A 25,737-nucleotide genomic window follows, 5' to 3' on the forward strand; every position below is an offset into this window, starting at 1 on the left:
TTGCATTAAGTAAGTTTGTACTATGCAATATTTCAAATATTTTATTCTTGCAATATTTCAAACTACTCTCCTTTCATTCTTTGTAGGGTTTTTAATCGTTTTTAGAAACAATCGGTTTAGTTTTTTCTAAAAACAATAATACCGTTTGAAACAAAATCATGGGTCACAAAAGAACGAACCACTCGTTTTGAGCGTGTAAAAACTAAAAAAAAACGACATGGCTGTTTTTTTAAAACTATCGTTTATGACAATTCTTTTATTTTTTTTTTATCATTAAGATAAGTTTATGAATGTTGTCTTAAATGGTTTTTTAAGATCAAAAATGTATTTGTCTACAAAAGGTCCTTAACGATTCTTAACATAGGGTCGTTAACGAAGAGTTGTCGTAAACGATCGTCAAAAATTAAAAGCGACCTTCCATCGTTTTTTATTCTAAAAACGAAACAATTGTTTTTCGTTAAAGTGAAAACGATCCATCCCTACACTCTTTTTAAGTTTATTTTGTTTAAATATTCTTTCAAGATTTCGTGAAAACAATGAGAAAAAAAACTGTTTATATATTTATTTTAATATTATTTTTTACATACGGCTAATATCGTTCTGATCAAACATGTTTACAAAAAATAAACAAATTAAATCTTATTTCCAGGTACAATTACAGGAGGACCTATTAAAATGTGAAACAGGAAGACGAAATTTAAGAAATATTATGTTGTTAAAAAAGCAAGCCGTTTTACTTTTTTAAAAGAAAAATTGTTATGTGTACATTGAACAGTGTACAATTGATGTATTTTTTTTTTTTAATTATACTATATTTAGATTCAATGTGAGTCTCACAGTCGTCTTCCTATTCCATAATTTTATGCGTTCCACTGTATTAAACTCCGGAGTTACAACAAAAATAACAAAATTAATTACTTCGTAATGCATGTTACATGGGACTTTATTTTTTGTACAGAAAGGTGTAAAAAAATCAAAAAAAATCTTTTAAGACAAGCAAATAAAGGGGATTTTACGTGGCCGGGGGGCGGTACAATAAAAGAGGCGTGGCATATTCAGTTAAATTAAAAATTAAAGCTAGTAATTGGGATGTAATAGCGATAACTATACAATAGTTCTGCCTCCCTAGAACATTCCAGATAAATATTTACAAATATATATGTATTGATTCATTCTCAGGCGCGTATTGAATTTGTTTAAAGAATTCAATTAAAAATTACAAATATGTTCTTACATCACTTAATAATATTTTCTACCTCGACTCACATTTAATGGTTTTATTTGTGGGTTTAGAGTTGTTTTTGCAGGCCGATTGATTTTTCACCTTTTATCACGTTTGTAATCTACCATATTGGCAAAAATTGACTAGCCATTAGTCTACATAATGTTTTTTGTTTGACTAGAACAGAAAAGATTTTTTCCGTAGAAAATTTGACCAGCAAGAGCATATTTTTCTACAAATAAATATTTAAACCAATATTTAGAATAAAAATTAAAAATCAAATTTTCAAAATGGCGGGTCATCAGCTGATTAACCAAGAAAACCCGCGAATGGATTTGCAGTTGGGGACACTCGCTGCGTTCGCGTCACATATGAGGTAACCTTTACAAAAAAGTTTAAAATAATTTAAAATAATTAGAAAATATTTTTTTTCTTTTTATAAGTTTCTACCTGAGTTGATACAACGGAAGTGCTGGTAATCGTTGTCAGGGTCGGAATATTCCTTCAAATTAGATATTATTAACACCTTGTCATACCTTCTTTAAATTTAATTTGTTTAAATAATACAGGGGAATTCTTCGTTCTAAATGTTAAATTTTCTTAGCATGTATCTTTAAAAATTTAAAAAGCATTAAATGTAAAATATTAAAAAAATCTTTATTTATAAAATAGTAATCTCTGTTTGTCTGTTCATTTGTATGTCCGACCATAACTCATTATCTTTTGATTGGGAACTTGGTAAAACCAGGGCATGTTTATAGTTTGGTTTAAACTTCTCAGTTGATTTTATGGCAAAAATTTAATTTCCAGACAAAGCTGGGTTTAAAGCTAGAATTAGTATAGAACTTCTGAAGCTGTCTATTACTATAAATTTACTGAAATTAAAGCATAAAAACAGAAAAGTTAACATATTTGCAGCTGCTATTATTTAATTATTTATAGGATACTTTTAAAATTTAAATTCAAAATTGATATTTTAAAAAAATATAAAAAACGAGAATTTTTCTAATTTAAAAAATAATTGTAATTTGTTCACCTGAACGTAATCTTGAGTTCCTGAGTAAAGGTTTGTGTCTCCACTGTGTTACGTATCACAGGGCTGGAGACAACTGTAAATGAGGGTTGGAGAAATCCTCCATTATTAGGAGAGTCTCCATTATTGAGGTTCAGACCTCCCTGCAGACCGTTGAGTCCTGATAGACCTCCCAGGTTCCCAAGACCACTAATTCCTCCAAATCCTAATCCTTAAAAAATATCAGCTAATAATTCTTTGACCTAGTTATTTAAATATTTGTCAAATTTTTGAAAATAAGAAAAACTAAAATAAATTTTCAAATTAATAAAATTTTGTTATTTAAAAAGGTGGAAATACCAGAGAGAACAAGAAATAATAGGAAAACGACATTTTAACAATATTGAAGCGTATTTGATCGTGTTACAAAACAAATAGTATAGCTAAAAACCTTATTAAGTAAAAGGGAAGATGAATGTAGTGGAGGGGAATCGAAAGGAAAGGTGAATGTTATGGAGGGGAATTGAAAGGGAAGATGAATGTAGTGGAGGGGAATTGAAAGAGAAGGGGAATTTAGTGGAGGGGAATTGAAAGAGAAGGGGAATGTAGTTGAGGGAATAGAAATTGGAAGGGGAATGTAGTGAAGGGGAATGGAAAACAGGGAATGGATTAAAGTAGGAAAATGTCGAAGAGAGATTATTTTTAGCTCCTCTTCGCTTGGCAAATTGAAAAAACTGAAAGGAATCAGCTGTTCCTGGCCAGGAAGTTGAGAATGTGAGCAGGAAGTGCGTCATTTAGAGAAGGAACATAGCAACAGACATTAGACGAGCTGTATTGTAAAGAGAATTGATATATTATACCTGGAGCAACTGTGCTGGTGGAATAATCATAGTCTGTAATAGTTGTCAATCCAACCACGTTAGTTACAAGGGTTGTAAACTCCTTAGCTCCCTAGATATAACATTATCAAAACTATTTTTTTCTTTCGCTTAAAAAAGTTTACCTGGAATAGTTTGATAGTGTTCGTTTCATAAACAGTTTCAGTTCTTAGTACAGGTGTACTTTCAGTAACAACCTAAACAGTGCACAATACAGTTTAGTTCTTAGTACAGGTGTACTTTCAGTAACAACCTAAATAGTACACAGTACTGTTTCAGTTCTTAGTACAGGTGTACTTTCAGTAAAAACCTAAACAGTACACAGTACAGTTTCAGTTCTTAGTACAAGTCTACTTTTAATATTAAGCTGAGTACATAGGACAGATACATATATATAAATTACAATGTACAATAGATGAGAGTTCAATGACTACATAAGACGCACTTAATGCAACGATTTGATTTTGTTTGAAAACAAAATAATTTGACGAAGAAAGAAGCAACTTTTTCTGTTGCAATAAATAAAAAATATCCTTTGTAAATTCTTTACAATTAAATTAACATTTATTAAATTAACATAAATTAAAAAAAGTTTAAAGGGATTGTTCTTTGAAGTTCGAGTGATCTTTCATTTAAAGAGGTGCATATCTGATTCACAACTGTACCATTAAAACCTTTAACTGCAAGATGTATAATTCTAGCAAATTGTTTAATTTTGGTAATTCATGCATTGTTTTTCTACAGCAGAATGCACCCAGTCACTTTTGTAGAGACCCCATTTGAAAACATTCAAATTTCAAAATTATATAAATGGATATCCAATTCATACTTTATCAGACATAGCTTTTAAGAGTATTTTTCTGAATCGGACACTCCCCTTTACACATGAAATTACGTCTCTAAAACAAAGCTAGAAGACGAAAGGACAAAGCAAGATTGTATCCATAGATTAATAACAACACAGATAGAACACTAGATGTCGTCTTTTCAAAATTTAGCGGTTTTTTGTTCACAATAACCCTGAGTCAGAAGCCCAAAGGAGTTACGCGTATGTCACGATAAATTACAAGACAGAGAGATCATGCTGCGCGTAACTCCTTTAGGCTTCTTATGTTTCATCTGTATTGTTATTAATCTATTATTGTATCAAGCAATAAAACTCATTTGTCAAATTTATTTTCGAAATTATTTTTATTGATTAAATTAAAATTCTAGTATTCTCGGTGAATCTTGGTTTGGAAACAAAGATATCATATTCTTCTCTAAAACCACAAAATCCTAAAATAATCCCACCAACAAATCCTTGCACCGTGATCATTTTATACATCGTCAAATATTAACTGAAATCTACTTAAACCCGGTTTTTTCTTCTTCTGAAACATTTGCATGTTATAGTTAAACGTTTTTGGGTTCAAAATTAGAAAGTTGGACTCTTAAAAGAAGCTAAAATTGAAGAGAACAGTAGGGATAAACTTTTGCCCTTAAAAAACTTAAAATCAAAGAGAGCCAAAGTAATATCTCCCAAATCTTTATATCTCAAACATTCTGTCCGCATTTTCGAACAAAATTTTCTTAATTTTAAAAATTTGTTTTATTTGAGAAAACGTTACAGCAGTGTATTCTGTAGAAGAAGTTCTAATAGCGTAATCTGATACACCATTACTAGTAGAAGTTCTAACAATGTATTCTGACACACCATGTAAGAGTAGAAGTTCTAACAGTGTATTTTCATATTTCATATTTTTATTCAACTACAAAGCACGAGATAATACAAATAAAAAAATCACGATTTACTATATAGTTTGGACCCGCCTAACCAGAGAAGGTTGTTTTAATTGGTTGGCCCACTATAAACGAATGAGAATTGCAGATAAAAACAATGTACATTGTACATTTTAAACATAAGAATGATAATAAATCAGGTAAAAGGTAAGGAGGAGGTGAGGGAGTATAAAGAAAAGGGAGGNAAGTTCTAACAGTGTATTCTGGTACCATATGAAGAGTTGAAGTTCTAACAGTGTATTTTAATACACCATGTAAGAGTAGAAGTTCTAAAGAGTTTTCTGATACACCATGTATTCTTGTACTATATGTAGAGTAGAAGTTCGAAACAGTGTTTTCTGATGCACCACGTATTAGTAGAAGTTTAAAGAGTGTATTCTGATACACCATGTTAAAGCAGACGTTATCTCAGAGTATTCGGATACATCATGTAGATTATAAGTTCTAAGAGTGTATACTGGTACACCACAATATACAACATGTACATTGTACACCCTATACGAGTAGAAGTATGCATATAAACCCTGAACAAATTACAAGACAACCCAACGATGATATATTTCCAAAAGAAAATGAATGATAGTTAGTTGCTGGTCAAGCAGAGATACAATTGAAACATGGACTTAGAAACACAGAGATCGTTTTCTACCAAACATATTTAAAGTTAATGGACTGCTCGCTTCTGCAAACAGATATGTAGTTAATGAACTTAGAAACGCAGAGACTGTTTGGTACCAAACATATATGAAGTAAATGGACTTATGAACATAGAGACTGCTTGCTACCAAACACATGTTATTTAATGGACTTGGAAACACAGAGACTGCTTGCTACCAAACAGAGCTGATGAATGGACTGCTTGCTACTTCACTGCAGATATAATGTTGATAATTTAAATAGAATGAATCATTTAAAGAAAGGTAGATGAAGATTCAAATCAAGATTGATCAAACCAAACATTACCCGTTATATTTCCGACTTTATAAACCACAGGATAATAGTAAATACAGTGATAACCAGAAAACTCTGGAATAGTAAGACGACTTTAAGAATCAAGTTTTATCTTTAAAAAGTTCAATGACCTTGAAACACAGTAATTGTGCAGTGTAAACAGACCCATTTCACAATATAAGTGATTTAAAAGTATTTATTTTCTATTTGCTTTGTAACACCATAAAATACACTTAAGTATTGCTATAATGTCGTCTTCCTATTCCATTGTTTTTTGATTATCACTGTACGACAAGTTCAACTCTAACACGAACACAATGCGGCAATGGCTTAAACTGGGTTTGGGGGGGGGAGGGCTACTGGGACTGAGAGGATCTTCTTGACGAAATAGTAAAAAGTAAACACTTAAACATTAAACATAACTATAAATATCACACTGTTGCACTAATTGACATTTAAGTTTTAGAAAAATGCCACAACTAGATTTGCTGATGAAAATCGCGAGAAACACTACCTGAGGCTGAATTGCTGCTGCTCCACCACCTAGGAGAGCAGCAAGGGGGTTTTGAAGCAGCTGAAGATAAAGAAGCTGCTCTGGTGATATGTTAAAACCAGGGTTGGATGGGAGTTGCTGAAGAGCAGGTGTTGCAATTGTTCTACTGGGAGCAATCTGAAATAATTACAGGTTGAATGCAACTGCATCTAGCTGTGAAATGTCAAACTAAAAACTATACCTGGTTGGCTGGGTTTTTCAGTTGGAAAATCTCTGGGTTGTGCTGTTTCTCCATATGATCCACAAAGTCCAATTTGTCCCCGATAAGGTCAAGGTCATCCAAGAAACCAGGGGGCGGGGTCACACGAATATGGGCCGGTCCCTCGAGCCCAAAATTATCCTATAATATAAATGTATGAAGTGTTTATTGGAAGTAGAAAAATCTGCCTCTGACATTAATTTGGTCACCAGACTTTAAATCTGTAAATATTTTACTTTTAGTTCCTAAGGGCAATACGATGCTGCCTTCAAAACTGATCATTGAATTTCAGCTCCCCAGGGAGTAAATGCTCCCTAATTCCTACCTGATCACTGAATTCCAGCTTCCCAGGGAGTAAATGCTGCCTGACTTCTACCTGTTCATTGAATTCCAGCTCCATAGGAAGTAATTAGTTTCTAATTCCTATCTGATAACTTAGTTCCAACTCTATAGGGAGTAAATGGTGCCTAATTCCTACCTGATCACTGAATTCCAACTCCCCAGGAAGTAAATGCTCCCTATTCTCTGAACCTGCTTCTTGGAATAAAGCATCAATATCTGCGAAAGATTTTGATGGACTAAACTCATAGAGTTCCAAGGGTGGAATAGTTTTTACAGCGGTTACATGCCTAAACAAATTAGTTAGAAATATGTTCAAAAGATGTCTCTGAATTGTGATGATATTAAATGTTTAAATGGTAAAAAAGCATACTTTGTTACTTCATAAGTTTGAGACAAGGTATACAGAGAAGTTTCAGAGCCTAAAAAATAAATTGTCAATGATTAAAAAAGATGCATAAAGGGTGTGTAAGCGTATGTTTAAGTGATCCTCCATGCAAAGATGCCAATATCCGATTCACTATGATACCCTTGAAACCTTGAATGTGGAAGATACTGTCGTTTTTATAGCTTTGAACAGTGTGTAATTCCTATATATTTTCCTTAAGTAGAAATGCGCAAGTTGTAGAGAACCCACAATGGAAAATAATTTGTTTTCAAAATTATAAAATTATACTAGATCAGAAAAAGCTTTTTAAGGTACCGTTGTGAATCAAGCATTGCTATCTTTACATAAATCATCACCTTATAAATTACGCTTACAGTCCCTATAAAATTATTTTAAATTTCCTGATTTCACTTACCGATAATAATAGGAAGGATGCTTTTCTTGATCATCAGTTCATCAGTGCTGAATGTCTCAGTCACAGTCTATACATGGAAGGAATATGTGAGCCGTATTCCTACACACCTTTGTCTTGCCCAGTATACCCCCCCATCCCCTTCCGTTATTATGAAATTTATCCAAAATATTTTGAATAATTTTGGTAAGCCTCTATCGATAACTAACGATTTAGAATTGTTCGAACGATCTTGAAAAAACTTACGATTTTTACTAAACGAACGAATGTTTTACAAACGATTTTGAAGAAAACGATCGTTTTCTACTGAACAATTTTTTCAAACAAATTTTTGAAAAAACAATAGTTTTTTTTACTGAGCGAACAATTTTTATAAATGAACGATTAATTGAACGAACAATTTTACTGAACAAACGATTTTACCGAACTATCATTCAGCAAGAAAATGAAAAACTATGTTATTGAACTAAAGATTTTACTGAACAATCGTTCAGTGAGAAAACGAAAGAAATAGATGGAAAATTAACTAAAATTTTGAGAACGAACGAATAAATTTTTTTAAACGTATGAAAAAAACGATCGAAATGGGTCGTTCACGAACGTTGAACAAACGAAATGAAAAAAGTCGAACGTATCCATCTCTATCTCTGGACTCTTCTTCAAAAATCTGCAAATCTGGCGAAAAATCCCTTGATATTTTAAATGTGCAAATATATTTGCTTTTTAAATAAATTTGGTGAAATCTTTCTTATATTCAAAGAGTTAAACAAAACTATTCCAAGATATTGCCCAAGAAACCCCAAAGGAATATGGAAAATTATGTCTCAAAATGCAATGAAAATGTGGGTCTGTCCTAGTGCACGATTTTTGGACCCCCCTCAACCCAGCCACCCCCACCCCCCCCTACTATCAATTTTGTACATGGCCATTTATTTTTCAGCAAATTTATTATTATTTATTTTTTTTGTTATTTAGGGTTAGGTTAGGTTAAGACACTTTCTGGGCCGAGCGCTGCGGCTAGGACAGGCTCTAGAATATACCGACAATGTTTGATGCAGATGCGGTTTTATCTAGAGATTATCTTTAAAGTAAATATTTTCACAAAAAATTTTAATTCATTTATTGACGGCGTTAACGAAAGATATTTAATTCATCGGTAATAGTGCCAGCCGTTAATGATTATTTCATGAAAAAATACGTTAACAACATTAAACAATATCAAAACATGTAAAAAACATACCAAAAGACTTACAATTTTATTTTCATTTTCTTTATGTTTTATGCAATTTTAAGTAAAAAAATTTACTAAAGTTACCGTTCCTTCTTTTTATAAACCGTTAATTTCATTTTCAAAAGCACTCATTTCCGTTTGTTAATAATTTCAAAATTAACGGTTTTGCCGTTCGTTAACAGACTCTTTCGTTAAGTTTTAAAAACTTGCCGTTCGTTGAAAATACATGATGTGGAAAGTTTAAACCTTTCTTGAAAAGTTTACCCCTTTTCAGAAAATTTTAAAACATTTATTGAAAAGTTTACCTTAAAAGAAGGTTGTGTTCCATAAAGGGAGGAAGGAAGAGTAATGGGAGGCAGGGTTTCCGTTACATGGGATCCTAGGTTTAAACAATCTAGGGTCAGATAACACAGAATTCTGATTAATATCAAGATGTTAAACAGCGTGCATACACTAAACCATGGAAACAAAGAGAAGCTGTCAATTAAAAACCTTTTCTTTAATTACATGTAAACTTGTAATTCGAAAAAAAGCTTGTTAACAATTAAAACTTAAATAAAAAAAATCGTCTTCAATATATTGATTTAAACGCCTACCACCATATCATTTTCATTGTTACTTCTAAAAGTTTAATTTGATTCTCTCAAAGTATTAGAAGATTCTTTCAAATTTTCTGAGACGCTATCAAAGTCTTATGAGATGCTATCAATGTTAAATAAGATGCTATCTAAGTTTTATGAGATGATATCAAAATGTATGAGATTCTATCAAAGTTGAAAGAGATGCTATCAAAGTTGTATGAATTGCTATCAAAGTAGTATGAAATGCTATCTAAGTAGTATGAAATGCTATCAAAGTTTTATGAGATGCTATAAAAATAGTATGAAATGCATTCAAAGTTGTATGAAATGCTATCAAAGTAGTATGAAATGCTATCAAAGTTTTATGAGATGCTATAAAAATAGTATGAAATGCTATCAAAGTAGTATGATATGCTATCAAAGTAGCATGAAATGTTCCATGAGATTCTATAAATGTTTAATGAGATTTTATTAAAACTTCTATGATAGTTAATCTTTTCCCTTGTGAGTTAAAAAGAGATGTTGCAAATAATATTAAACAAATTTTTTAATTATTTATGAAATATTTAGGCATTTCAGGTTTTAGCACTTAGACCACAATACTGGAACTAAAAGTTGGTTCATGTTTGGTTTGTATTTTGCCTATATTTTCTTTCAAGCTCAAAAATTGGTATAGTGTAAGTCTTCAAAATATTTTTTTTATTTATTTTTTTTATTCTTTTTGTAAACATTTGCTTTTTTTCCCAATGTCAAATTTTGAAAAAAAAACGATCCAAAAAAACCCAAAAATTATTTTTCTTCTAACAAATCGATCGTTTTAGGATCGTTAAACTTTTTTTGGAGAAAAGTATTGCAAAGTTTAAGAAAAGAAAACTTTAACAGAATGCAGTTTTGAAATCTCAAAAGTTTTATTAAAAGTTGAAAAAAGACCGAACCAAAACAATTGACAACACTAAGCACTATGTAGATAAAAGATAAATTGATTGTTTACCTTGAATAATCTCCTTGTAGTCTGATGTAGCCAGAATATTCTCTGGAGCCGGAATAGATTTCGTGTCAAACAGAGGTGTAGAGGAAGATCCAACTAAAATTAATCAGTTACGAACAGACAAAACATTTCAAAGAAATTGAGTCGATTTATAATATCTTTGCAACCCAATGTCGTAGAACTTAGATATTTCAAACAAATGATTATTTGCAACTTTCAGGTTTCAAATATAAAGGAATTGGAAAATTTGAGTTTGTGGCAAAGATTCAATTTCCTCAGCATTTTCAATCTGCACTATTTTTAAATCATAAAGTTTAAAATTGTGTACACTGTAGAACTCAGGTTCAATTACGACTAAGGGAAAAAATATTAGGAGCTGGAAGATTTTGAACATACTTTGCAATAACTCTTACTGCACTTGACGATCTGAAGAATTTTAATATTTTAATTTCCTACCTGATGAGCTACCAGTTGGTTACTACTAGGAGTAGGTTTACTATTCCTACCTGATTGGCAACAGGCAGGTTTACTACTCCTACCTGATTGGCTACGAGTTGGTTTACTATTCCTAGCTGATTGGCCAGGAATAGGTTTACTACTCCTACCTGATTGGCAACAGACAGGTTTACTACTCCTACCTGATTGGCTACGAGTTGGTTTACTATTCCTAGCTGATTGGCCAGGAATAGGTTTACTACTCCTACCTGATTGGCTACGGTTAGGTTTACTATTCCTACCTGATTGGCAACAGACAGGTTTACTACTCCTACCTGATTGGCTACAGTTGGTTTACTATTCCTAGCTGATTGGCCAGGAATAGGTTTACTACTCCTACCTGATTGGCTACGGTTAGGTTTACTATTCCTACCTGATTGGCTACAGGTAGGTTTACTACTTCTTCCTGATTTGCTACGTGTAGGTTAACTACTTCTACCTGATTGGCTGCGTGTAGGTTTACTACTCCTACCTGATTGGCTACGGGTAGGTTTAATACTCCTACCTGATTGGCTACGAGTTGGTTTACTACTCCTACCTGATTGGCTACGGGTAGGTTTACTACTCACTACGCCTACCTGATTGGCTACGGGTAGGTTTACTAAACCTTACCTGATTGGGTACGGGTTGGTTTGATTGATGTAAATGGTTGACTGGTTTCTACAGGTTTAGAGAAGGTTCTTGTAACGGTGATAAAGCGGGTACTCTTCTCCTGGTTCTCCAGCTGGAAGGTGTAAGGAGAACGGATAGTTGCAACCTCAACTACGCTATTCTCATCATCATCCTAACAAACCGTTTAGTAAAATTCAACAGTAAAGTTATCACATGACGAAAAAGAGAGTTAAGTGATGGTCCAATACAAGTTTGATTGAATACTTCTTTACATTTTTGGATAATCTTTTAAAGGGTCTGTATGCTTGATTTCATGTGACCCTCCGTGAAAAGATGGCAATGCCCGATTCACAACAATACCCCTGAACCAGTGTTTAACTCTAATAATTCTTTTACATTTTTCTGAAGTAGAGAATTCACTGAATATTTTTATTAAATTATAAACATGGATATCTAAATCATAATTGATCAGACAAAACTTCTTAAGGGTACCGTTGTGAATTGGGCATTGTCATCTTTAAGGTTAATCACTGGGAATCACGCTGACAGTCCTTTTAATTGATGGTTAAATACAGATAATTTTTCATAATATTTTTGACTTCTTTTATATACAATGCATTAAGTGCGTTTTAAGTGAATTGTATATAAAACAAATACAAAATATTATGAAATATCAACTATATGCGAATGCATCGAAAAATAATCGATGACTAAAGGTTTTAATATGTAAATAATTTGTTTGATAATAAATTAATTTTTTTACGAATTGCAATTTTCTTAATTGGGATGGACGATACTCTATTCGGTATGAGTCGCTTTTATCAATTTTCTCCTTTTAGACGCAACAGATAGAAGTAAGATTAGTAGCGATCAAAAGCCTATACCCCCTTTCATTTTTCGCGAGCACTCTCTTTAAGAATAATTTGTTCAAATTGAGAATGACAGATTAAAGCCAGCTTTAAATAATTGAATTGAAACTTTAACAAGGAATTAACGCCTTCAATATAATTGTAATAAAACAAGTTTCTTAGCAATGATTCTGCACTTTTAACAGATTTTACAACTGCATTTAACAATGTGTGAATTTGAAGACAAAAAAATGCAAATTCAGCTTTTTCACACAGAACTTAACGATAGGTTGTTCAAATTTAGCCATCCTATTCTCAACTTTGTTCTTAAAAACTTCATATATTTTATAACTAATAAGAAATGAAAAGGTTAATATTGTGGATTTAAAAATAATTTTAATTTTTAATCATCAATTTAACCATAAATGTCTAAAATTTCAAATATAAAACAAGACAAGACCAATGTTCACCATGATATCAAGTATTTAAGTTTAATTGTTCATAAATGGATCGTGGAATAATAACTTTTTTAAAATAATTTTCAAAAAGAATTTTCCAGTTCCTGAAGAGGAAAAACTGTTGAAACAAGTAGGGTTGTTTGCAATCGTTCTAAATACAGGATATATTTGTATTAAAGAATAACAATTAAAACTAAGAAAAAAAATAATAATACTTTTTTTTGATAAAGTACAAAATCAATTAAAAATCAAATTAAAGTGGAAAATAAAGACAAAATTCTTTAACCATAAACAGGCTGGGAGGGGCGTTTGGCGCCCCCCCCCCCTCTATTTGTATTGTCATTTTTAACACTGTCACCGTTAAATTTTTTGACTTTTAATAAATAGAAATTTAAAGGTCTTTTTGTAAATTTTTTATGCGTAGGGTAGTGTACAGGGCGGTAAAAAGTCCGGTCTGTTTAAAAAAAAACTAAAATAGCCCATAACTTTTTTATGACTAAAGTTTACTGATCTAAAACTTTATTTTTGAAAAGCCATTTAAAAATGGATGTAGAAACATGTGTCACACTTTTATATTTGTTTTAAACAAAAAAAGTATTTTTTAACACTTTTTTGACCTGTTTTTGGCATTTTTTCTTGTTTTATTATATAGAAGAATATATCTCTAGTCGATTTCCATTTTTCTTTAATTAACCCAACATGATGGTTAATGCTCGAAACAACAAGAAGAAAATGTAGATTTAGAAAAACAGAAATGTCAAAATACTTGCAGCTGCTACCATCTAATTATTTATGAAATTTTGTTAAAATTAAAATTTAAAAATAAATATTTTAAAAAATATATCCCTAGTCGAATTTCATCATTGTCAATATTTTGCAGTATATCCTCATCAGTGATAATACTGGGCACAAGAGCAGAGGGACTAGACTCATGATCACCATCAGATTCTACAGTTGTTTACAAATTATTTTATCTCAATTGAAAAAGTGTTTAACAAGACTTCAAATGATAAATATTATATTATTTTTCTATTTTTAACTTATGTAAATAAGGTGTTTTAAATGAAATCAGCTGTGTTTAAATGAAATCAGCTATGTTTAAATGAAATCAGCTGTGTTTAAATGAAATCAGCTATGTTTAAATGAAATCAGCTGTGTTTAAATGAAATCAGCTGTTAATAATTGCCACTTAAGACGGCTTAAAAAGGACCTTGCCTCTAAAATACCAATCAGCTATTTTAATATTGACAATCAGCTGTTTTTAAATTGACAATCAACTGTTTTTAAATTGACAATCAGCCGTTTTTAAATTGACAATCATCTGTTTTTAATTGACAATCAGCTATTTTTAAATTGACAATCCGCTGTTTCTAAATTGACAATCAGTTGTTTTTAAATTGACAATCATCAACTGTTTTTAAATTGACAATCAGCTGTTTCTAAATTGACAATCAGCTGTTTTTAAATTGACAATCAGTTGTTTCTAAATTGACAATCAGCTGTTTCTAAATTGACAATCAGCTGTTTCTAAATTGACAATCAACCGTTTGCCAAAGAGCACTATATTATGAATAAAAATGCGCTATAATTTCTTAAAAAGAGATGATTTTTTTTGTAATCTATTCCTGGTTCTATCGGAGTAGTTTCATCTTCTTCTTCTTCTTCTTCTTCTTCTTTATCTACAACTGGTTTTCTTTTGTTTAGAAACTTATTGAAGAGGTTCTTCCGAATATCAGGCCGGTCAAATCTAGAAAACATAAGGTCAATTTTTTACGAACAATTTATACGTGTAAATTTTCCGTAACCGGTTTATGAAATACTTAAGTTTCAGGGCCCATCTTCTTTTTCAATTGATGAATTTTATTTAATGAAAATACAATTTTAGAATTTTGTTGCAGGCTAAATTTTGAAATTTTGATCATCAAAAAATCTTCCCGGGATCATGTGAGGTTCAACACAAAATTTGGGCCCCATCAACTCAGCCGTTTTGTCGTTTATTGGAAACAAACAATCAAACAAACACCCACCTGCCCAAACAAATTATAGATATAGATATAAATATAGATAAATGTTTCTTAACATTTTCATTGTTACCTCCAAGGTAACATAGTACAGGGTTTAGCACAAAGCTAGATGTGCCTTATTACTCATTAATCAAAGTTGTAATAATGTTCCTAATTTTAAATTTACATAAGCTTATTACTTTACTAGTAATTTCTTCTTGTTCTTAATTTGCTTTATGTTCCTATTATTGACTATTATTACTAATTTATGTACAGAATGAACTTTCTGCACATATCTATTTTTCCTTTTTTGTGTTAATTACACAATCTGAATCCGGTTTTCGCCGTTAAACTTAGATTTTTAAAAAACACAAATCCTTAAAAACCTTTTGTATGTACAGAGAACCTAAACTCTTAATATATATCTTGTGTCATAACCCGAACATATAATAATATATGATTTAATACTTCTGAAAGAAGTCGGATCACATCTGCACAAATGAAGTATTTGAAATTTAAATTTCTAAAACCAACCATATGTAACAACGTTGTAATGACATAACACAATTTAAATTGTCCATGTATTATAATATAATGAAAACCATGTTATAACAATTGTGAACCATTTGCACTAAATATGCTAAAATAAATATTTTGTTTTAAAAAAAGGTTTTTTTCTCTTCACAACAGATCATTTAAAGTGAAACATTTTTAAATAAAATGTTGGAAAAATATTGCTCCACCTGTCAAACTTTTTAAATTCTATTTTAGGCTTCTTCACGGAGGGATTAAAGGACGAGGTTGGAGAAGATTTCTTAGGTTGAACAGGAGTAGATTCTTCTAATGGAATGCTTTCAATCCTAAAATAAAACATCTCAAAAACTTTTTTATTTACATTTCATGGACCTGAAGAGGTTATTTCAATCAACCCTCATTTAAGCGGGGTATACCAGATTCACAGCGGTACCCTTTAAACTTTTACATAAGTAAAAAAGATATCCTAAACATTTTCTTTCATTTCCTATTCTGCATAATTCCGTTGGTTAATTTTATTGAGAAACCAAATTTTATAATTATCAGTTCACCAGCATTGTGAATTTGGTTTACCCCGCTTAAATTGAGGGTCACTTGAAATTACGTCTACAGTCCCTTTGATGCTAAAATCACTAAACCAAGCCAATGAGTTAATATTCATCTTAAACTACCCTGAAACTACATGGTATTTCTCCCTATTTTCCTTAAACTACCTGATATTTCTCCCTATTTTCCTTAAACTACCTGATATTTCACCCTATTTTCCTAAAACTACCTGGTATTTCTCCCTATTTCCCTGAAACTATCAGGTATTTCTCCATACTTTCCTGAAACTAACTGGTATTTCTTCCTATTTTCCTGAAACTACCTGGTATTTCTCCCTATTTTACTGAAACTACCTGGTATTTCTCCCTTTTTCCCTGAAACTACCTGGTATTTCACCCTATTTTCCTGAAACTACCTGGTATTTCTCCCTATTTTCCTGAAACTACCTGGTATTTCTCCCTATTTTCCTGAAACTTCCTGGTATTTCTCCTTATTTTCCTCAAACTACTTGGTATTTCTCCCTATTTTCCTGAAACTACCTGGTTTTTCTACCTATTTTCCTGAAACTACCTGGTATTTCTCCCTATTTTCCTGAAACTACCTGGTATTTCTCCCTATTTTCCTGAAACTACCTGGTATTTCTCCCTATTTTCCTACTACTACCTGGTATTTCTCCCTATTTTACTACTACTACCTGGTATTTCACCCTATTTTCCTGAAACTATCTGGTATTTCTCCCTATTTTCCTGAAACTACCTGGTATTTCTCCCTATTTTCCTGAAACTACCTGGTATTTCTAACTATTTTCCTGAAACTACCTGGTATTTCTAACTATTTTCCTGAAACTACCTGGTATTTCTCCCTATTTTCCTGAACTACCTGGTATTTCTCCATAATTTCCTGAAACTGCCAGGTATTTCTCCCTATTTTCCTCAAACTACCTGGTAGTTCTCCCTGTCTTCCTGAAACTACCTGGTATTGCTCCCTCTATCTCTGCTGAATGAAGGTTTCGAGGATCTAGAATCTGAACGTTTTGGTTCAAACCCTCGTTCTCTAGTGGAACTAAGAAATAGATAAGATAAAAATATTGATAATGATACTAGATTAATTATAATAATAATAATAATAATAATAATACTAATAATAATAATAATGATAATAATAACAATAATAATAATAATAATGGTACTGATTAAAAAGGAGTACGATAAGAATATTAGAATTAATGACTACATATGTAGATAGATACCAATTGGTTGAAAAGTAGAACTGTTTAATATCAGGCCTTGGTGTGTACCTAACTTTCCTGCTGGAGAAGGACTGTCTCCGATCAGGTCTACTTGATCTTCGTTGTCCAAATTCTTGACGACCTTCTCTACTAGCCACATCATCCTCAACATCTTCAACCTCTACAGCATCGTCCACCTCCACATCTTCCTTTCTGGAGGTAGATCGCTGTCTGCTGATTCGGCTTCTAAATAGCATAATATGTCAGATAAGTCAGTCAAGTCGGTCAAGTCAGTCAAGTCTGTCAAGTCAGTCAGCTGTATATACCTGAAAGAAGTCAGTCAGCTGTATATACCTGAAAGTCCTTGGTCTGGGTGCTTCAGTATCATCGTTCTCTCCATAGATAAAGTATGGTTCAGAAGTTCCTCTCTTCTCTGCAAACTTGGAAGTTTTGGAAGTTTTTGTGGTCAACTGGCGTCCAGAACTTTTCCTAGCTTCCTCCTCCTTTCTTGCTTTCTCATATCTCGCCTTGAGTCGGTCCTAGGGTAAGATCAGTCATAGATTTTGATAAATTTTCTCTTAAAGAGTAAGTTGATGAAAATGAAAGAGGATATATTAAGTACTGAAAAGGGCAGAAATATTCGCAAACAAACCTTCAATGACGCATTGACTTTCTTTCTGTCTGATCCATTGAATCTTAAAGCAGTTGTGGATTGTTCACCTTCTTCTTCTTCCTCCTCCTCCTCCTCCAATATCTCTTCGATTTCATCCTCGAATGTCTCTTCCTGGCAACCCAACCCATCTTAATATGCTGTTTGACAAGTTTAACAAAAGGACATGAGACTATAATAAAGATTTGGGGAGATTACTTGGCTAACAAAGACCCTAAAGAAGTTGATGCTATATTTAACGTTGGTGCTTCCTATATCATAATTTGTACTTTTATTCATATATTTCTTTCTTTGTTTTAATCAGCATTCTTACTCTTTTCTAAATCCTTATTTTGATGATTTCTTTTTGCCTAATCTTTGTTTAGAGTTTTGACTAAAAATATTAACAAATATCATTATACAATTGATTTCAAGTAACCATTCATTTGCGGAGGGAAATGTCAGATTCTCAACAGCACCCTTAATACCTTATCATGTGAGGAACAATATGGTTTTTACATCATGGTTTTATTGTCTTGAAAAATCCGTAATTTACTTGATTTGAAAAATAACAAAACTTGAAAACTATCAATTTTGAGATAAAAACATCAACATTTCTTCATAATTTTGAGATAGAAACATCAACATTTCTTAATAAAGCTAAAACTGGCTTATTTCTGTGCTTAATCATGTAGGGAACCATTAAAATACAAAATTAAAAGCAAAACCAAAATAATAATTCTTGAAATCGTCAATTTTAAGAAGTTTGGGTCGTCTTTACAGTCTCATCTTTAGGTAGTTATCCTGTACAGTAAATGCAGCTTTATAGATGCATGCAGTTTTTAACCATTAGCGGAATTGTCATACTATATTTATGATTGATTCAGATTAACATGCAAATTAACAAAGGAACTATTAAAGGGTTGTCTCAGAAGAAACTATGATGGAGAAATCTATTTTTTTTTTACTTCAGAATTGTAAATTACATACGAGGCAGAAATTAACTATCGTATTTCGACAAGCCAGAAAATGAACAAGATATATGTTTCATCCAGATTTGAAAAATACCAATCTCTGTAGGCGATCATTTATAAATTTTTAAGGAAAAAATCACCATTTATCTTTTCAGATCCAAAGAAAAATACTTCGTGGTTAATGATACTTCAGTAAAAAAAACTGTATGACTAAAAGAATATAAATATTTGAAGTTCAGATCTCAGATTGAAATCCCGAAGTTTCTGATAAAATTGCATGGTCGGTAGCCAGTTTACTTTACTATATTTTTAAATTCATGGCAATCTTACAGAATAGCTTATGACAATTGAAATCCATTATTTCCTGTCTGGAACTTCCTGTTATACATGCATGAAATGTATGCCTAGGATGGCAACTAAGATTACATTATGGTGTTATTGAATATATTTGACGATCAGGAGCTCAGGAAATTGATTTCCGGAGTTTTATGTCAAAGGTTGATTTGATGGGTTGATTATACATGTTACGAGAAGACACATGAGGAGGGGGGGGGGGTAACCCTGTAATTATCTTCAGTCTTCTATATTGAATAGACCCCACTGTTCGGTTACTAATGATTGAAGATGAGTCCCTTTTGGAGAACAGATGAGGGTTTAATCTCCTTCTCTCCCTGTTCTAATAATCCAGTCGTCTAAACAAATGCTTCAAATGAAGACGATTAAATTGTAAAAATATGTATTGCGGCAAGTGAGAATTGTGCAAAGAAAAAATGACGGAAAAATTCTTAATTCTAACAATGTGAACGTAATCAACTGTTAGATTTTTCAGCCTTACATGTTCAGTGTTCACATATCATGATACAATTTAGCTTTTTAATAAAAAATAAAATTAAAGTGCACATAGTTAAGGGGAAAAAAATATTAGAAACGTAATAATTATTTCAATGTCGTAAAACTAAATAAAAATCTTGAATTTAGAATTTTTCAAATTGGGGTGAAACAAAGTATGTAGCAGTAAATAATTTGTTATCATGAAACAAAATTTAAATAAAAAAGGTTAAAATATTATAATATATCTATATAAATATTATAATCATAATAATATTGAAATTGAAGTACCTCAATGATAGAAGACGGTAAGTCATCTTCTTGGTTGGATGCAGAATTAGCTGGATCTGGAACAAGAATCAATTATTAATCAATCAATCAATTCTTAGTTCTTAGCCTATAAGATATCATTTATCTAGGGGCGCTACTTGCGTATTTTTTGAGGGGGGGAGGAAGAATTTTCTTTGCATGATTGAATTTCAAAATTTTTCAAAGCTCAACTTTTTTATAATTAAATCTTGCAATTTGAAATCTTTATGAAATCACTGTGTTCATGCCCTGGAAATTTCCTTAATTTCCATCCCATAAAGCCCCCCCCCCCTAGTTGCACCCCAACAATTATATTTGATTGCCACTGCCGTAATACAAAAAATTCAATAAACTGCAAGTGCATCATTAAAAATAATGAGATGCAGAGAAGTTTGTTTACTGACCTCCTTGTGGTGTGAAAAGCATGACCGTATTTCCAATGGTTGTGATGTAATCTCCGAAACCGAAAACAGTTTGTGTAGTCAGCTGTTCATTAGTCAGCTGATCATCAGCTACATTAATGGCGTCCGGAGTTCCAGAAGAGAGTGAAACTGAAAAAATCAAGGATAAAAAATATCACAGCTCATTAACTCAAATTATAATACTTTAACAAAACTCTTTCTGAAATCACAGGTAGCAAAAGTGTTCACTTTCAAAGATGTAAAATGAAGGTTTAATGTCAATTGTCTGAAACCTGTGTCGATTGTCAGTCATTATTTTCGTAAAAACAAAATGTACTTGGGGGATTTTTTGAAAAGTTTTATGGGGTTTACTTAAGTCATCTAACGAAAATACAGACAGTTCAAAGTAATCTAAAATATTCTAAAATTATCTGCATTATTTTCGAACAAAATATTTTTTAAAAATCTGCTTGTATTAGGGTGGGGGCCCGGGGGGGGGGCAAGGACCAAATAAAATTGTATATTCCATAATACACGCTAAGAATGTGCATGGGAATCCTAGAAATGCGGAAATATTTTAAGAATTTATTTTATTATATTTTGATGTTTGAGATGTAAGAGGTATTCCTTTTGATAAATTATGATATAAATTATAGGACGTAAAACATATCGTAAAATGATTGATTGAATGATTTTGGGACAAGGGCTCAATTACGCCTAATTAAGAAATATATGCAATTAGTTGTAATGGTGGTTAAAATATGCAAAACAAACACTAATGTGTGCATAAAAAATGCATTAATTTAAGAGACAAGACATTGAAAGAAATGGGGGAGGGGGGATGAAAGGGTCTTAATTTGTATTAAGTTAATTTAGAAAATGTTGACTTGGCGTTACTCAATTTAACTATAGCCATAAGATGTCAAAATTTCAACTCGTCGTAGACAAGACATGTCTACAATAAATACAGCTGCATACAATAAATACGTTCATGCCTGCCATATCAACTATCATCAAATGTCAACAAAATCTGCCTGTGTTCTAATAATCATCAAACCTGCATGTAAACCTATCTGCTACTAATTATGAAATCTTCCTGTCTATCTGCTATTTATCATCAAGTTTGTACTGTGTGTCTAATTTTAAAAATAAAATATGCATGTCAACCTGTCTATTATTCCTAATCATCAAATCTGCATGTCTGCATGCCTGCAATTACTCTTCAAATCGGCCTGTCTGTCTGCTATTAACCATAAAATGTTCATATCCACCTGTCTGCAATTTAGCATCAAATCTGATTGTCTGCTTGTGTGCAATAAGTCATTAAAGCTGCGTGTCTGCAATTAATCACCAAATCTGCATGTCTGCCTGTCTGGATTAAACATCAAATCTGCATGTCTGCCTGTCTGTAGTTAGTCATCAAATCTGCATGCCTGCAATTAATCACCAAATGTTTATGTCTGCCTGCCTGCATTAATTATCAAATGTTCATGTCTGCCTCTCTGCAATAAATCCTCAAATCTACATGTCTGCCTGCCTGCATTTATTATCAAATGTTCATGTCTGCCTTCCTGTATTAATTATCAAATGTTCATGTCTGGCTGTCTGCAATTAATTACCAAATGTTCATGTCTGGCTGTCTGCAATTAATCCTCAAATCTGCATGTCTGCCTGTCTGTTATTGTAAAGATTCCAAGGAAAAGTGCACTATCATCATCATCAGATGCACTTTGACAAAACGAACATCATAAACATCTATTTATATCTATATACATAGTTTACACTACAGGGAGAACCAGAAAACAACATGATAGCAATACTTCAGCGTTTTGATGTTGTTACAAAGCAAATAATTATATCTATATATAGTTTATACTACAGGGAGAACCAGAAAACAACATGATAGCAATACTTCAGGGTTTTGATGTTGTTACAAAGCAAATAATTATATATCAGATGTTGTTACAAAGCAAATATGTTTACTAGTAACTTAGCATTGCACTATTTAATCCTTTACTGTTTTCTTTTCTTCATTTTATTTTACGTTTTTTTTCTTTTCTATTCTTGTCCTGAAAATTCTCTTTACCTTCCCTTTGATGTTAGGAATTTTCCCAAGGGTATTTTCCCAAATGGCAACATCCCAGGGATGTTTTCCCAATTGGAAACTTGCATAATGTACAATTTTCCAAACGGAAACTACCCAAGTTTTTCCTAGCCGCAGCACTCGGCTCCACCCCAGCATGTTCTAGCCAACGCGCTCGGCCCCCTAGTCCATCCTAGCCGCAGCGCTCAGCCCCCATTGCAGCCTGCGGCGCATCAGATGGCCTAACCTAACCTTTGGAAAGTTGCCGCTTGGGAAATTGCACATTTGGGAAGTTGTCACTTGGGGAAGTCACCCTCGGGGAAATGCCCTTGCGAAAGTACCGAAGACCTTCCCTTTTTCTTCCTTTTCTATCCTTTTTTCTTCCGTTCACCTCCTTTTTCCTTAAGTTTCCTTTCAGTTCCTTTTTTTTCATTTCTGTTCCTTCCCCTTTTCTGTCCCATTTTGTTCTATTTTCCATCCCATTCCCATCCTTTTTCCTTTCCCATTTCCCTTATATATTTGAAGGTTTTCTTCCCCCCTACTCCTACTAATTGTCCAATCAAAGCTTGCGCGCAGTATATTTGTCTTTAGTACACGGGTTAGCGCTTTAACAATCTGGTTCTTTAATTTTACTATTCTGTTTTAAGCCCTTTTAAAACCTCCACTGTCATTTAGGAACACGGTTTTTGCGCGCAAAAACTAGTCAAAATACAACTACAAATACCAGAGGTTAAATGTTCGCGCGTATTTAAATGCATTGTATTTGAAGAAGAATTCTTAAGGTTTTTTTAAAAAACATTTTCTTACATTAAGATGCGGTTTAGTGTTGAAGTAAATATATTCAAATACTAGAATAAAAGTCATTTGACTAGCTGTTGGGTTAAAATATATTTTACTAAAGAAAACTTTTTTGTTTTTATTAACAGTGTAATACAGAAAAACCCAAATAACACAAAAAACAAACTTTTTGTTGTGAAATATAAAAAATAGAACAGTTTAAATTGTATTTAATTTGACTTCAGACAAAACTATTATCTGGATTGGGCATATTATAATATGGAATGATTACTTAAAACTCTTTATTAGAATGCAATATTTTTAAAATCTAATTATTGATTCCAGTTCATTTTTTGATCTACACATTATACAATAACGAATTTCGGATAAAAACAAATTTTTGTCGTTTATATCAAATATAATTTAGATTTCCTATAATTTTCTTTAATCTAACTATCTCTTCTTGATTCAAATTCCGATTTCCTTAAAAGGTATAATTGATCTGAGAAAAACTATAAACTAAGCTCCATCCATCATCAGGATGGATGGGGGTTCAAAACCTCAAACAGTTTTAATTTATGTCAAGAAGGTTTATTAGCTCGGTAGACGAGTTCAAGCCCTAAATTGACCTTAAGTCCCCCCTCCCCTCCACCCCACTATTAGTCCGACAAATTTGTTGTTATTTAGATTAAAAGAACAGCATGCAGTTGGAAAACAGCATGCCAGAGAAAGATTGCATGCAGAAGAGAAAAGTATTCTTTAAAAAGTTGAAAATTAATCATTTACAATCTTAGATTAATGAAACACGAAATATTTCGTTTAAGAAAATGCGGGAATTTTGGTGTCGTGCATTTCTAAACACTGAGTTTTAGCAACAAACTCTGATTTCTATTCTTTATATCCTTAAAACCCAATGTCGTAGACCTTTGATATTTGAAATATCAAAGGTTGAAACCATCAGATTGAAATAAATTAGGGATTAGAAAATTTGAGTTTGTGACAAAGATTCAATTCTTTTAAGATATAAACAAAAAGTTCAAATTGTTGCTGCTGATTACTAACATAGATTAAGTTTTCTGAACTTAAATTCAGTTTACTTTATCAAAACTTCACTAGTTAGTAGACTATCTACTATCTAGAACTTGGATCTGAACTTAAGTTCCAACTGCATATACTAAAGTCCTTAAGTTTTAAAATTAAATCTTAGTCTCAAGTTACAAAACTAGCAGCAACAAAAATATAGCACTTAATTTTCGACTTTTTAAAACTTTAGTTAAAAGCATTGTTAAACCTTACCAGCAGCTGTTGTTAGTGTTAGTAAGGAGGTGGAAGGAGGGTTTAAGGAAGAAGGTCTGGAGGAGAGGGAGGACGGAAGATTAGAGGATGAGGATGAGGATGAGGTTGAGGAGGAGGTTGAGGATGAGGATGAGGAGGATGGGGTAATAAAGGAGACGAAGGATGAAGTGGAAGATACTACCGAAGAAGGTGATGTAATTACGGAAGATGATTGGGAAGGTTTAGAAGAAGTTAATGAGATTGAAGATAAGACTGTTGTGGAGGATGAGGAGAAGGATGAGGTTGCGGAAACGGAGGATGAAGAGGATGTTAATCTGCTCGTAGATGCTGTAGACTCTACAGACAAAGCTTCTGAAAACTCTGAATAATCTTCAGATGAATCCAAAATGGAATCTGAGAAACGAAATGTTGGAAGTTGGGAGAGGAAAACAGGATTTGATCGCGTTGTCTTTATCAAAGGCAAAGCTTCTTTGACTTCCGTGGATTTGATTGGCTCTGCAGAGATTTTGTTTGGAAGGATAATGTTAATTGATGTAAAACTAGAACCAGCAGTTTCTACGGGGTTAGTAATAGAAGAAGCAATGAATACTGGTGCAACAGATATAGACTCAGATGGAAGTTTAGCAGGATAGATTACTTGTACATCATCACTGTAAACTCCTGCAATAAAGCTGGATTTTACCAAACCAAATAATTCTGAACTAGGTGAATGATCCATGATTTTTATAGTAAAATCTTGAGGAAAAACTGGATTCAACCAAACCAAATCAGTTATCTGATCAATCTGATTAATGATCTTGATTGTTAAAGCCTGAAATTAATAATTCTAGACTAAACATGCACAAATCAATAAACTTGATGGCAAAAGCCTAAAGCAGCGGAGTATCACCAAATCAAATGATTTTAGAATGTACAATTAATAATAATATTGATGGTAGAAGCCTTAAATAAAGCTTGATTTTTACCAAACCAAATAATTCTAGAATTAACACACTTATCAATGATCTTGATGGTATAATCCTGAAAAAAGGTGAACTTTACCAAACCAAATAATTCTAGAATTTACACACTTATCAATGATCTTGCTGGTAAAATTCTGAAAAAGATGAGCTTTACCAAACCAAATAATTCTAGAATTTACACACTTATCAATGATCTTG

The 25,737-nt window shown here is 32.3% G+C and overlaps 1 protein-coding gene across 1 annotated transcript; it reads right to left on the reverse strand.

The window, feature by feature from the left end:
• Positions 1-547: 547 nt before the first annotated feature.
• On the reverse strand, positions 548-25,310 carry LOC111710669 (cell wall protein DAN4). The gene is made up of 25 exons (XM_023484791.1): positions 24,578-25,310; positions 20,425-20,571; positions 20,003-20,058; positions 19,516-19,575; positions 17,913-18,044; positions 17,615-17,799; positions 17,330-17,506; positions 17,005-17,094; positions 15,696-15,812; positions 14,575-14,696; positions 13,796-13,897; positions 13,054-13,100; positions 11,644-11,815; positions 10,540-10,632; positions 9,273-9,346; positions 7,740-7,806; positions 7,310-7,358; positions 7,076-7,226; positions 6,580-6,738; positions 6,360-6,515; positions 3,238-3,309; positions 3,095-3,185; positions 2,259-2,466; positions 1,673-1,724; positions 548-1,603 (listed from the first exon to the last, which is right to left on the reverse strand). The coding sequence occupies exons 1-25, from the start codon at positions 25,293-25,295 to the stop codon at positions 1,532-1,534; spliced, it is 3,369 nt and encodes a 1,122-aa protein (XP_023340559.1). The 5' UTR covers positions 25,296-25,310; the 3' UTR covers positions 548-1,531.
• Between the last annotated feature and the right edge of the window lie 427 nt (positions 25,311-25,737).

Source organism: Eurytemora carolleeae, unplaced genomic scaffold, assembly GCF_000591075.1.
Source record: "Eurytemora carolleeae unplaced genomic scaffold, Eaff_2.0 scaffold949, whole genome shotgun sequence".
Classification (NCBI taxonomy): domain Eukaryota; kingdom Metazoa; phylum Arthropoda; class Copepoda; order Calanoida; family Temoridae; genus Eurytemora; species Eurytemora carolleeae.

Coding starts and splice junctions, on each gene's coding strand:
- LOC111710669 (XM_023484791.1), bottom strand. CDS start 25,295: ATGGATCATTCACCTAGTTCAGAATTATTTGGTTTGGTAAAATCCAGC. Junction 20,572..24,577: donor AACACTAACAACAGCTGCTG/GTAAGGTTTAAC, acceptor TGATTTTTTCAG/TTTCACTCTCTTCTGGAACT. Junction 14,697..15,695: donor GAATTTAAAAAGTTTGACAG/GTGGAGCAATAT, acceptor TATGTTTTCTAG/ATTTGACCGGCCTGATATTC.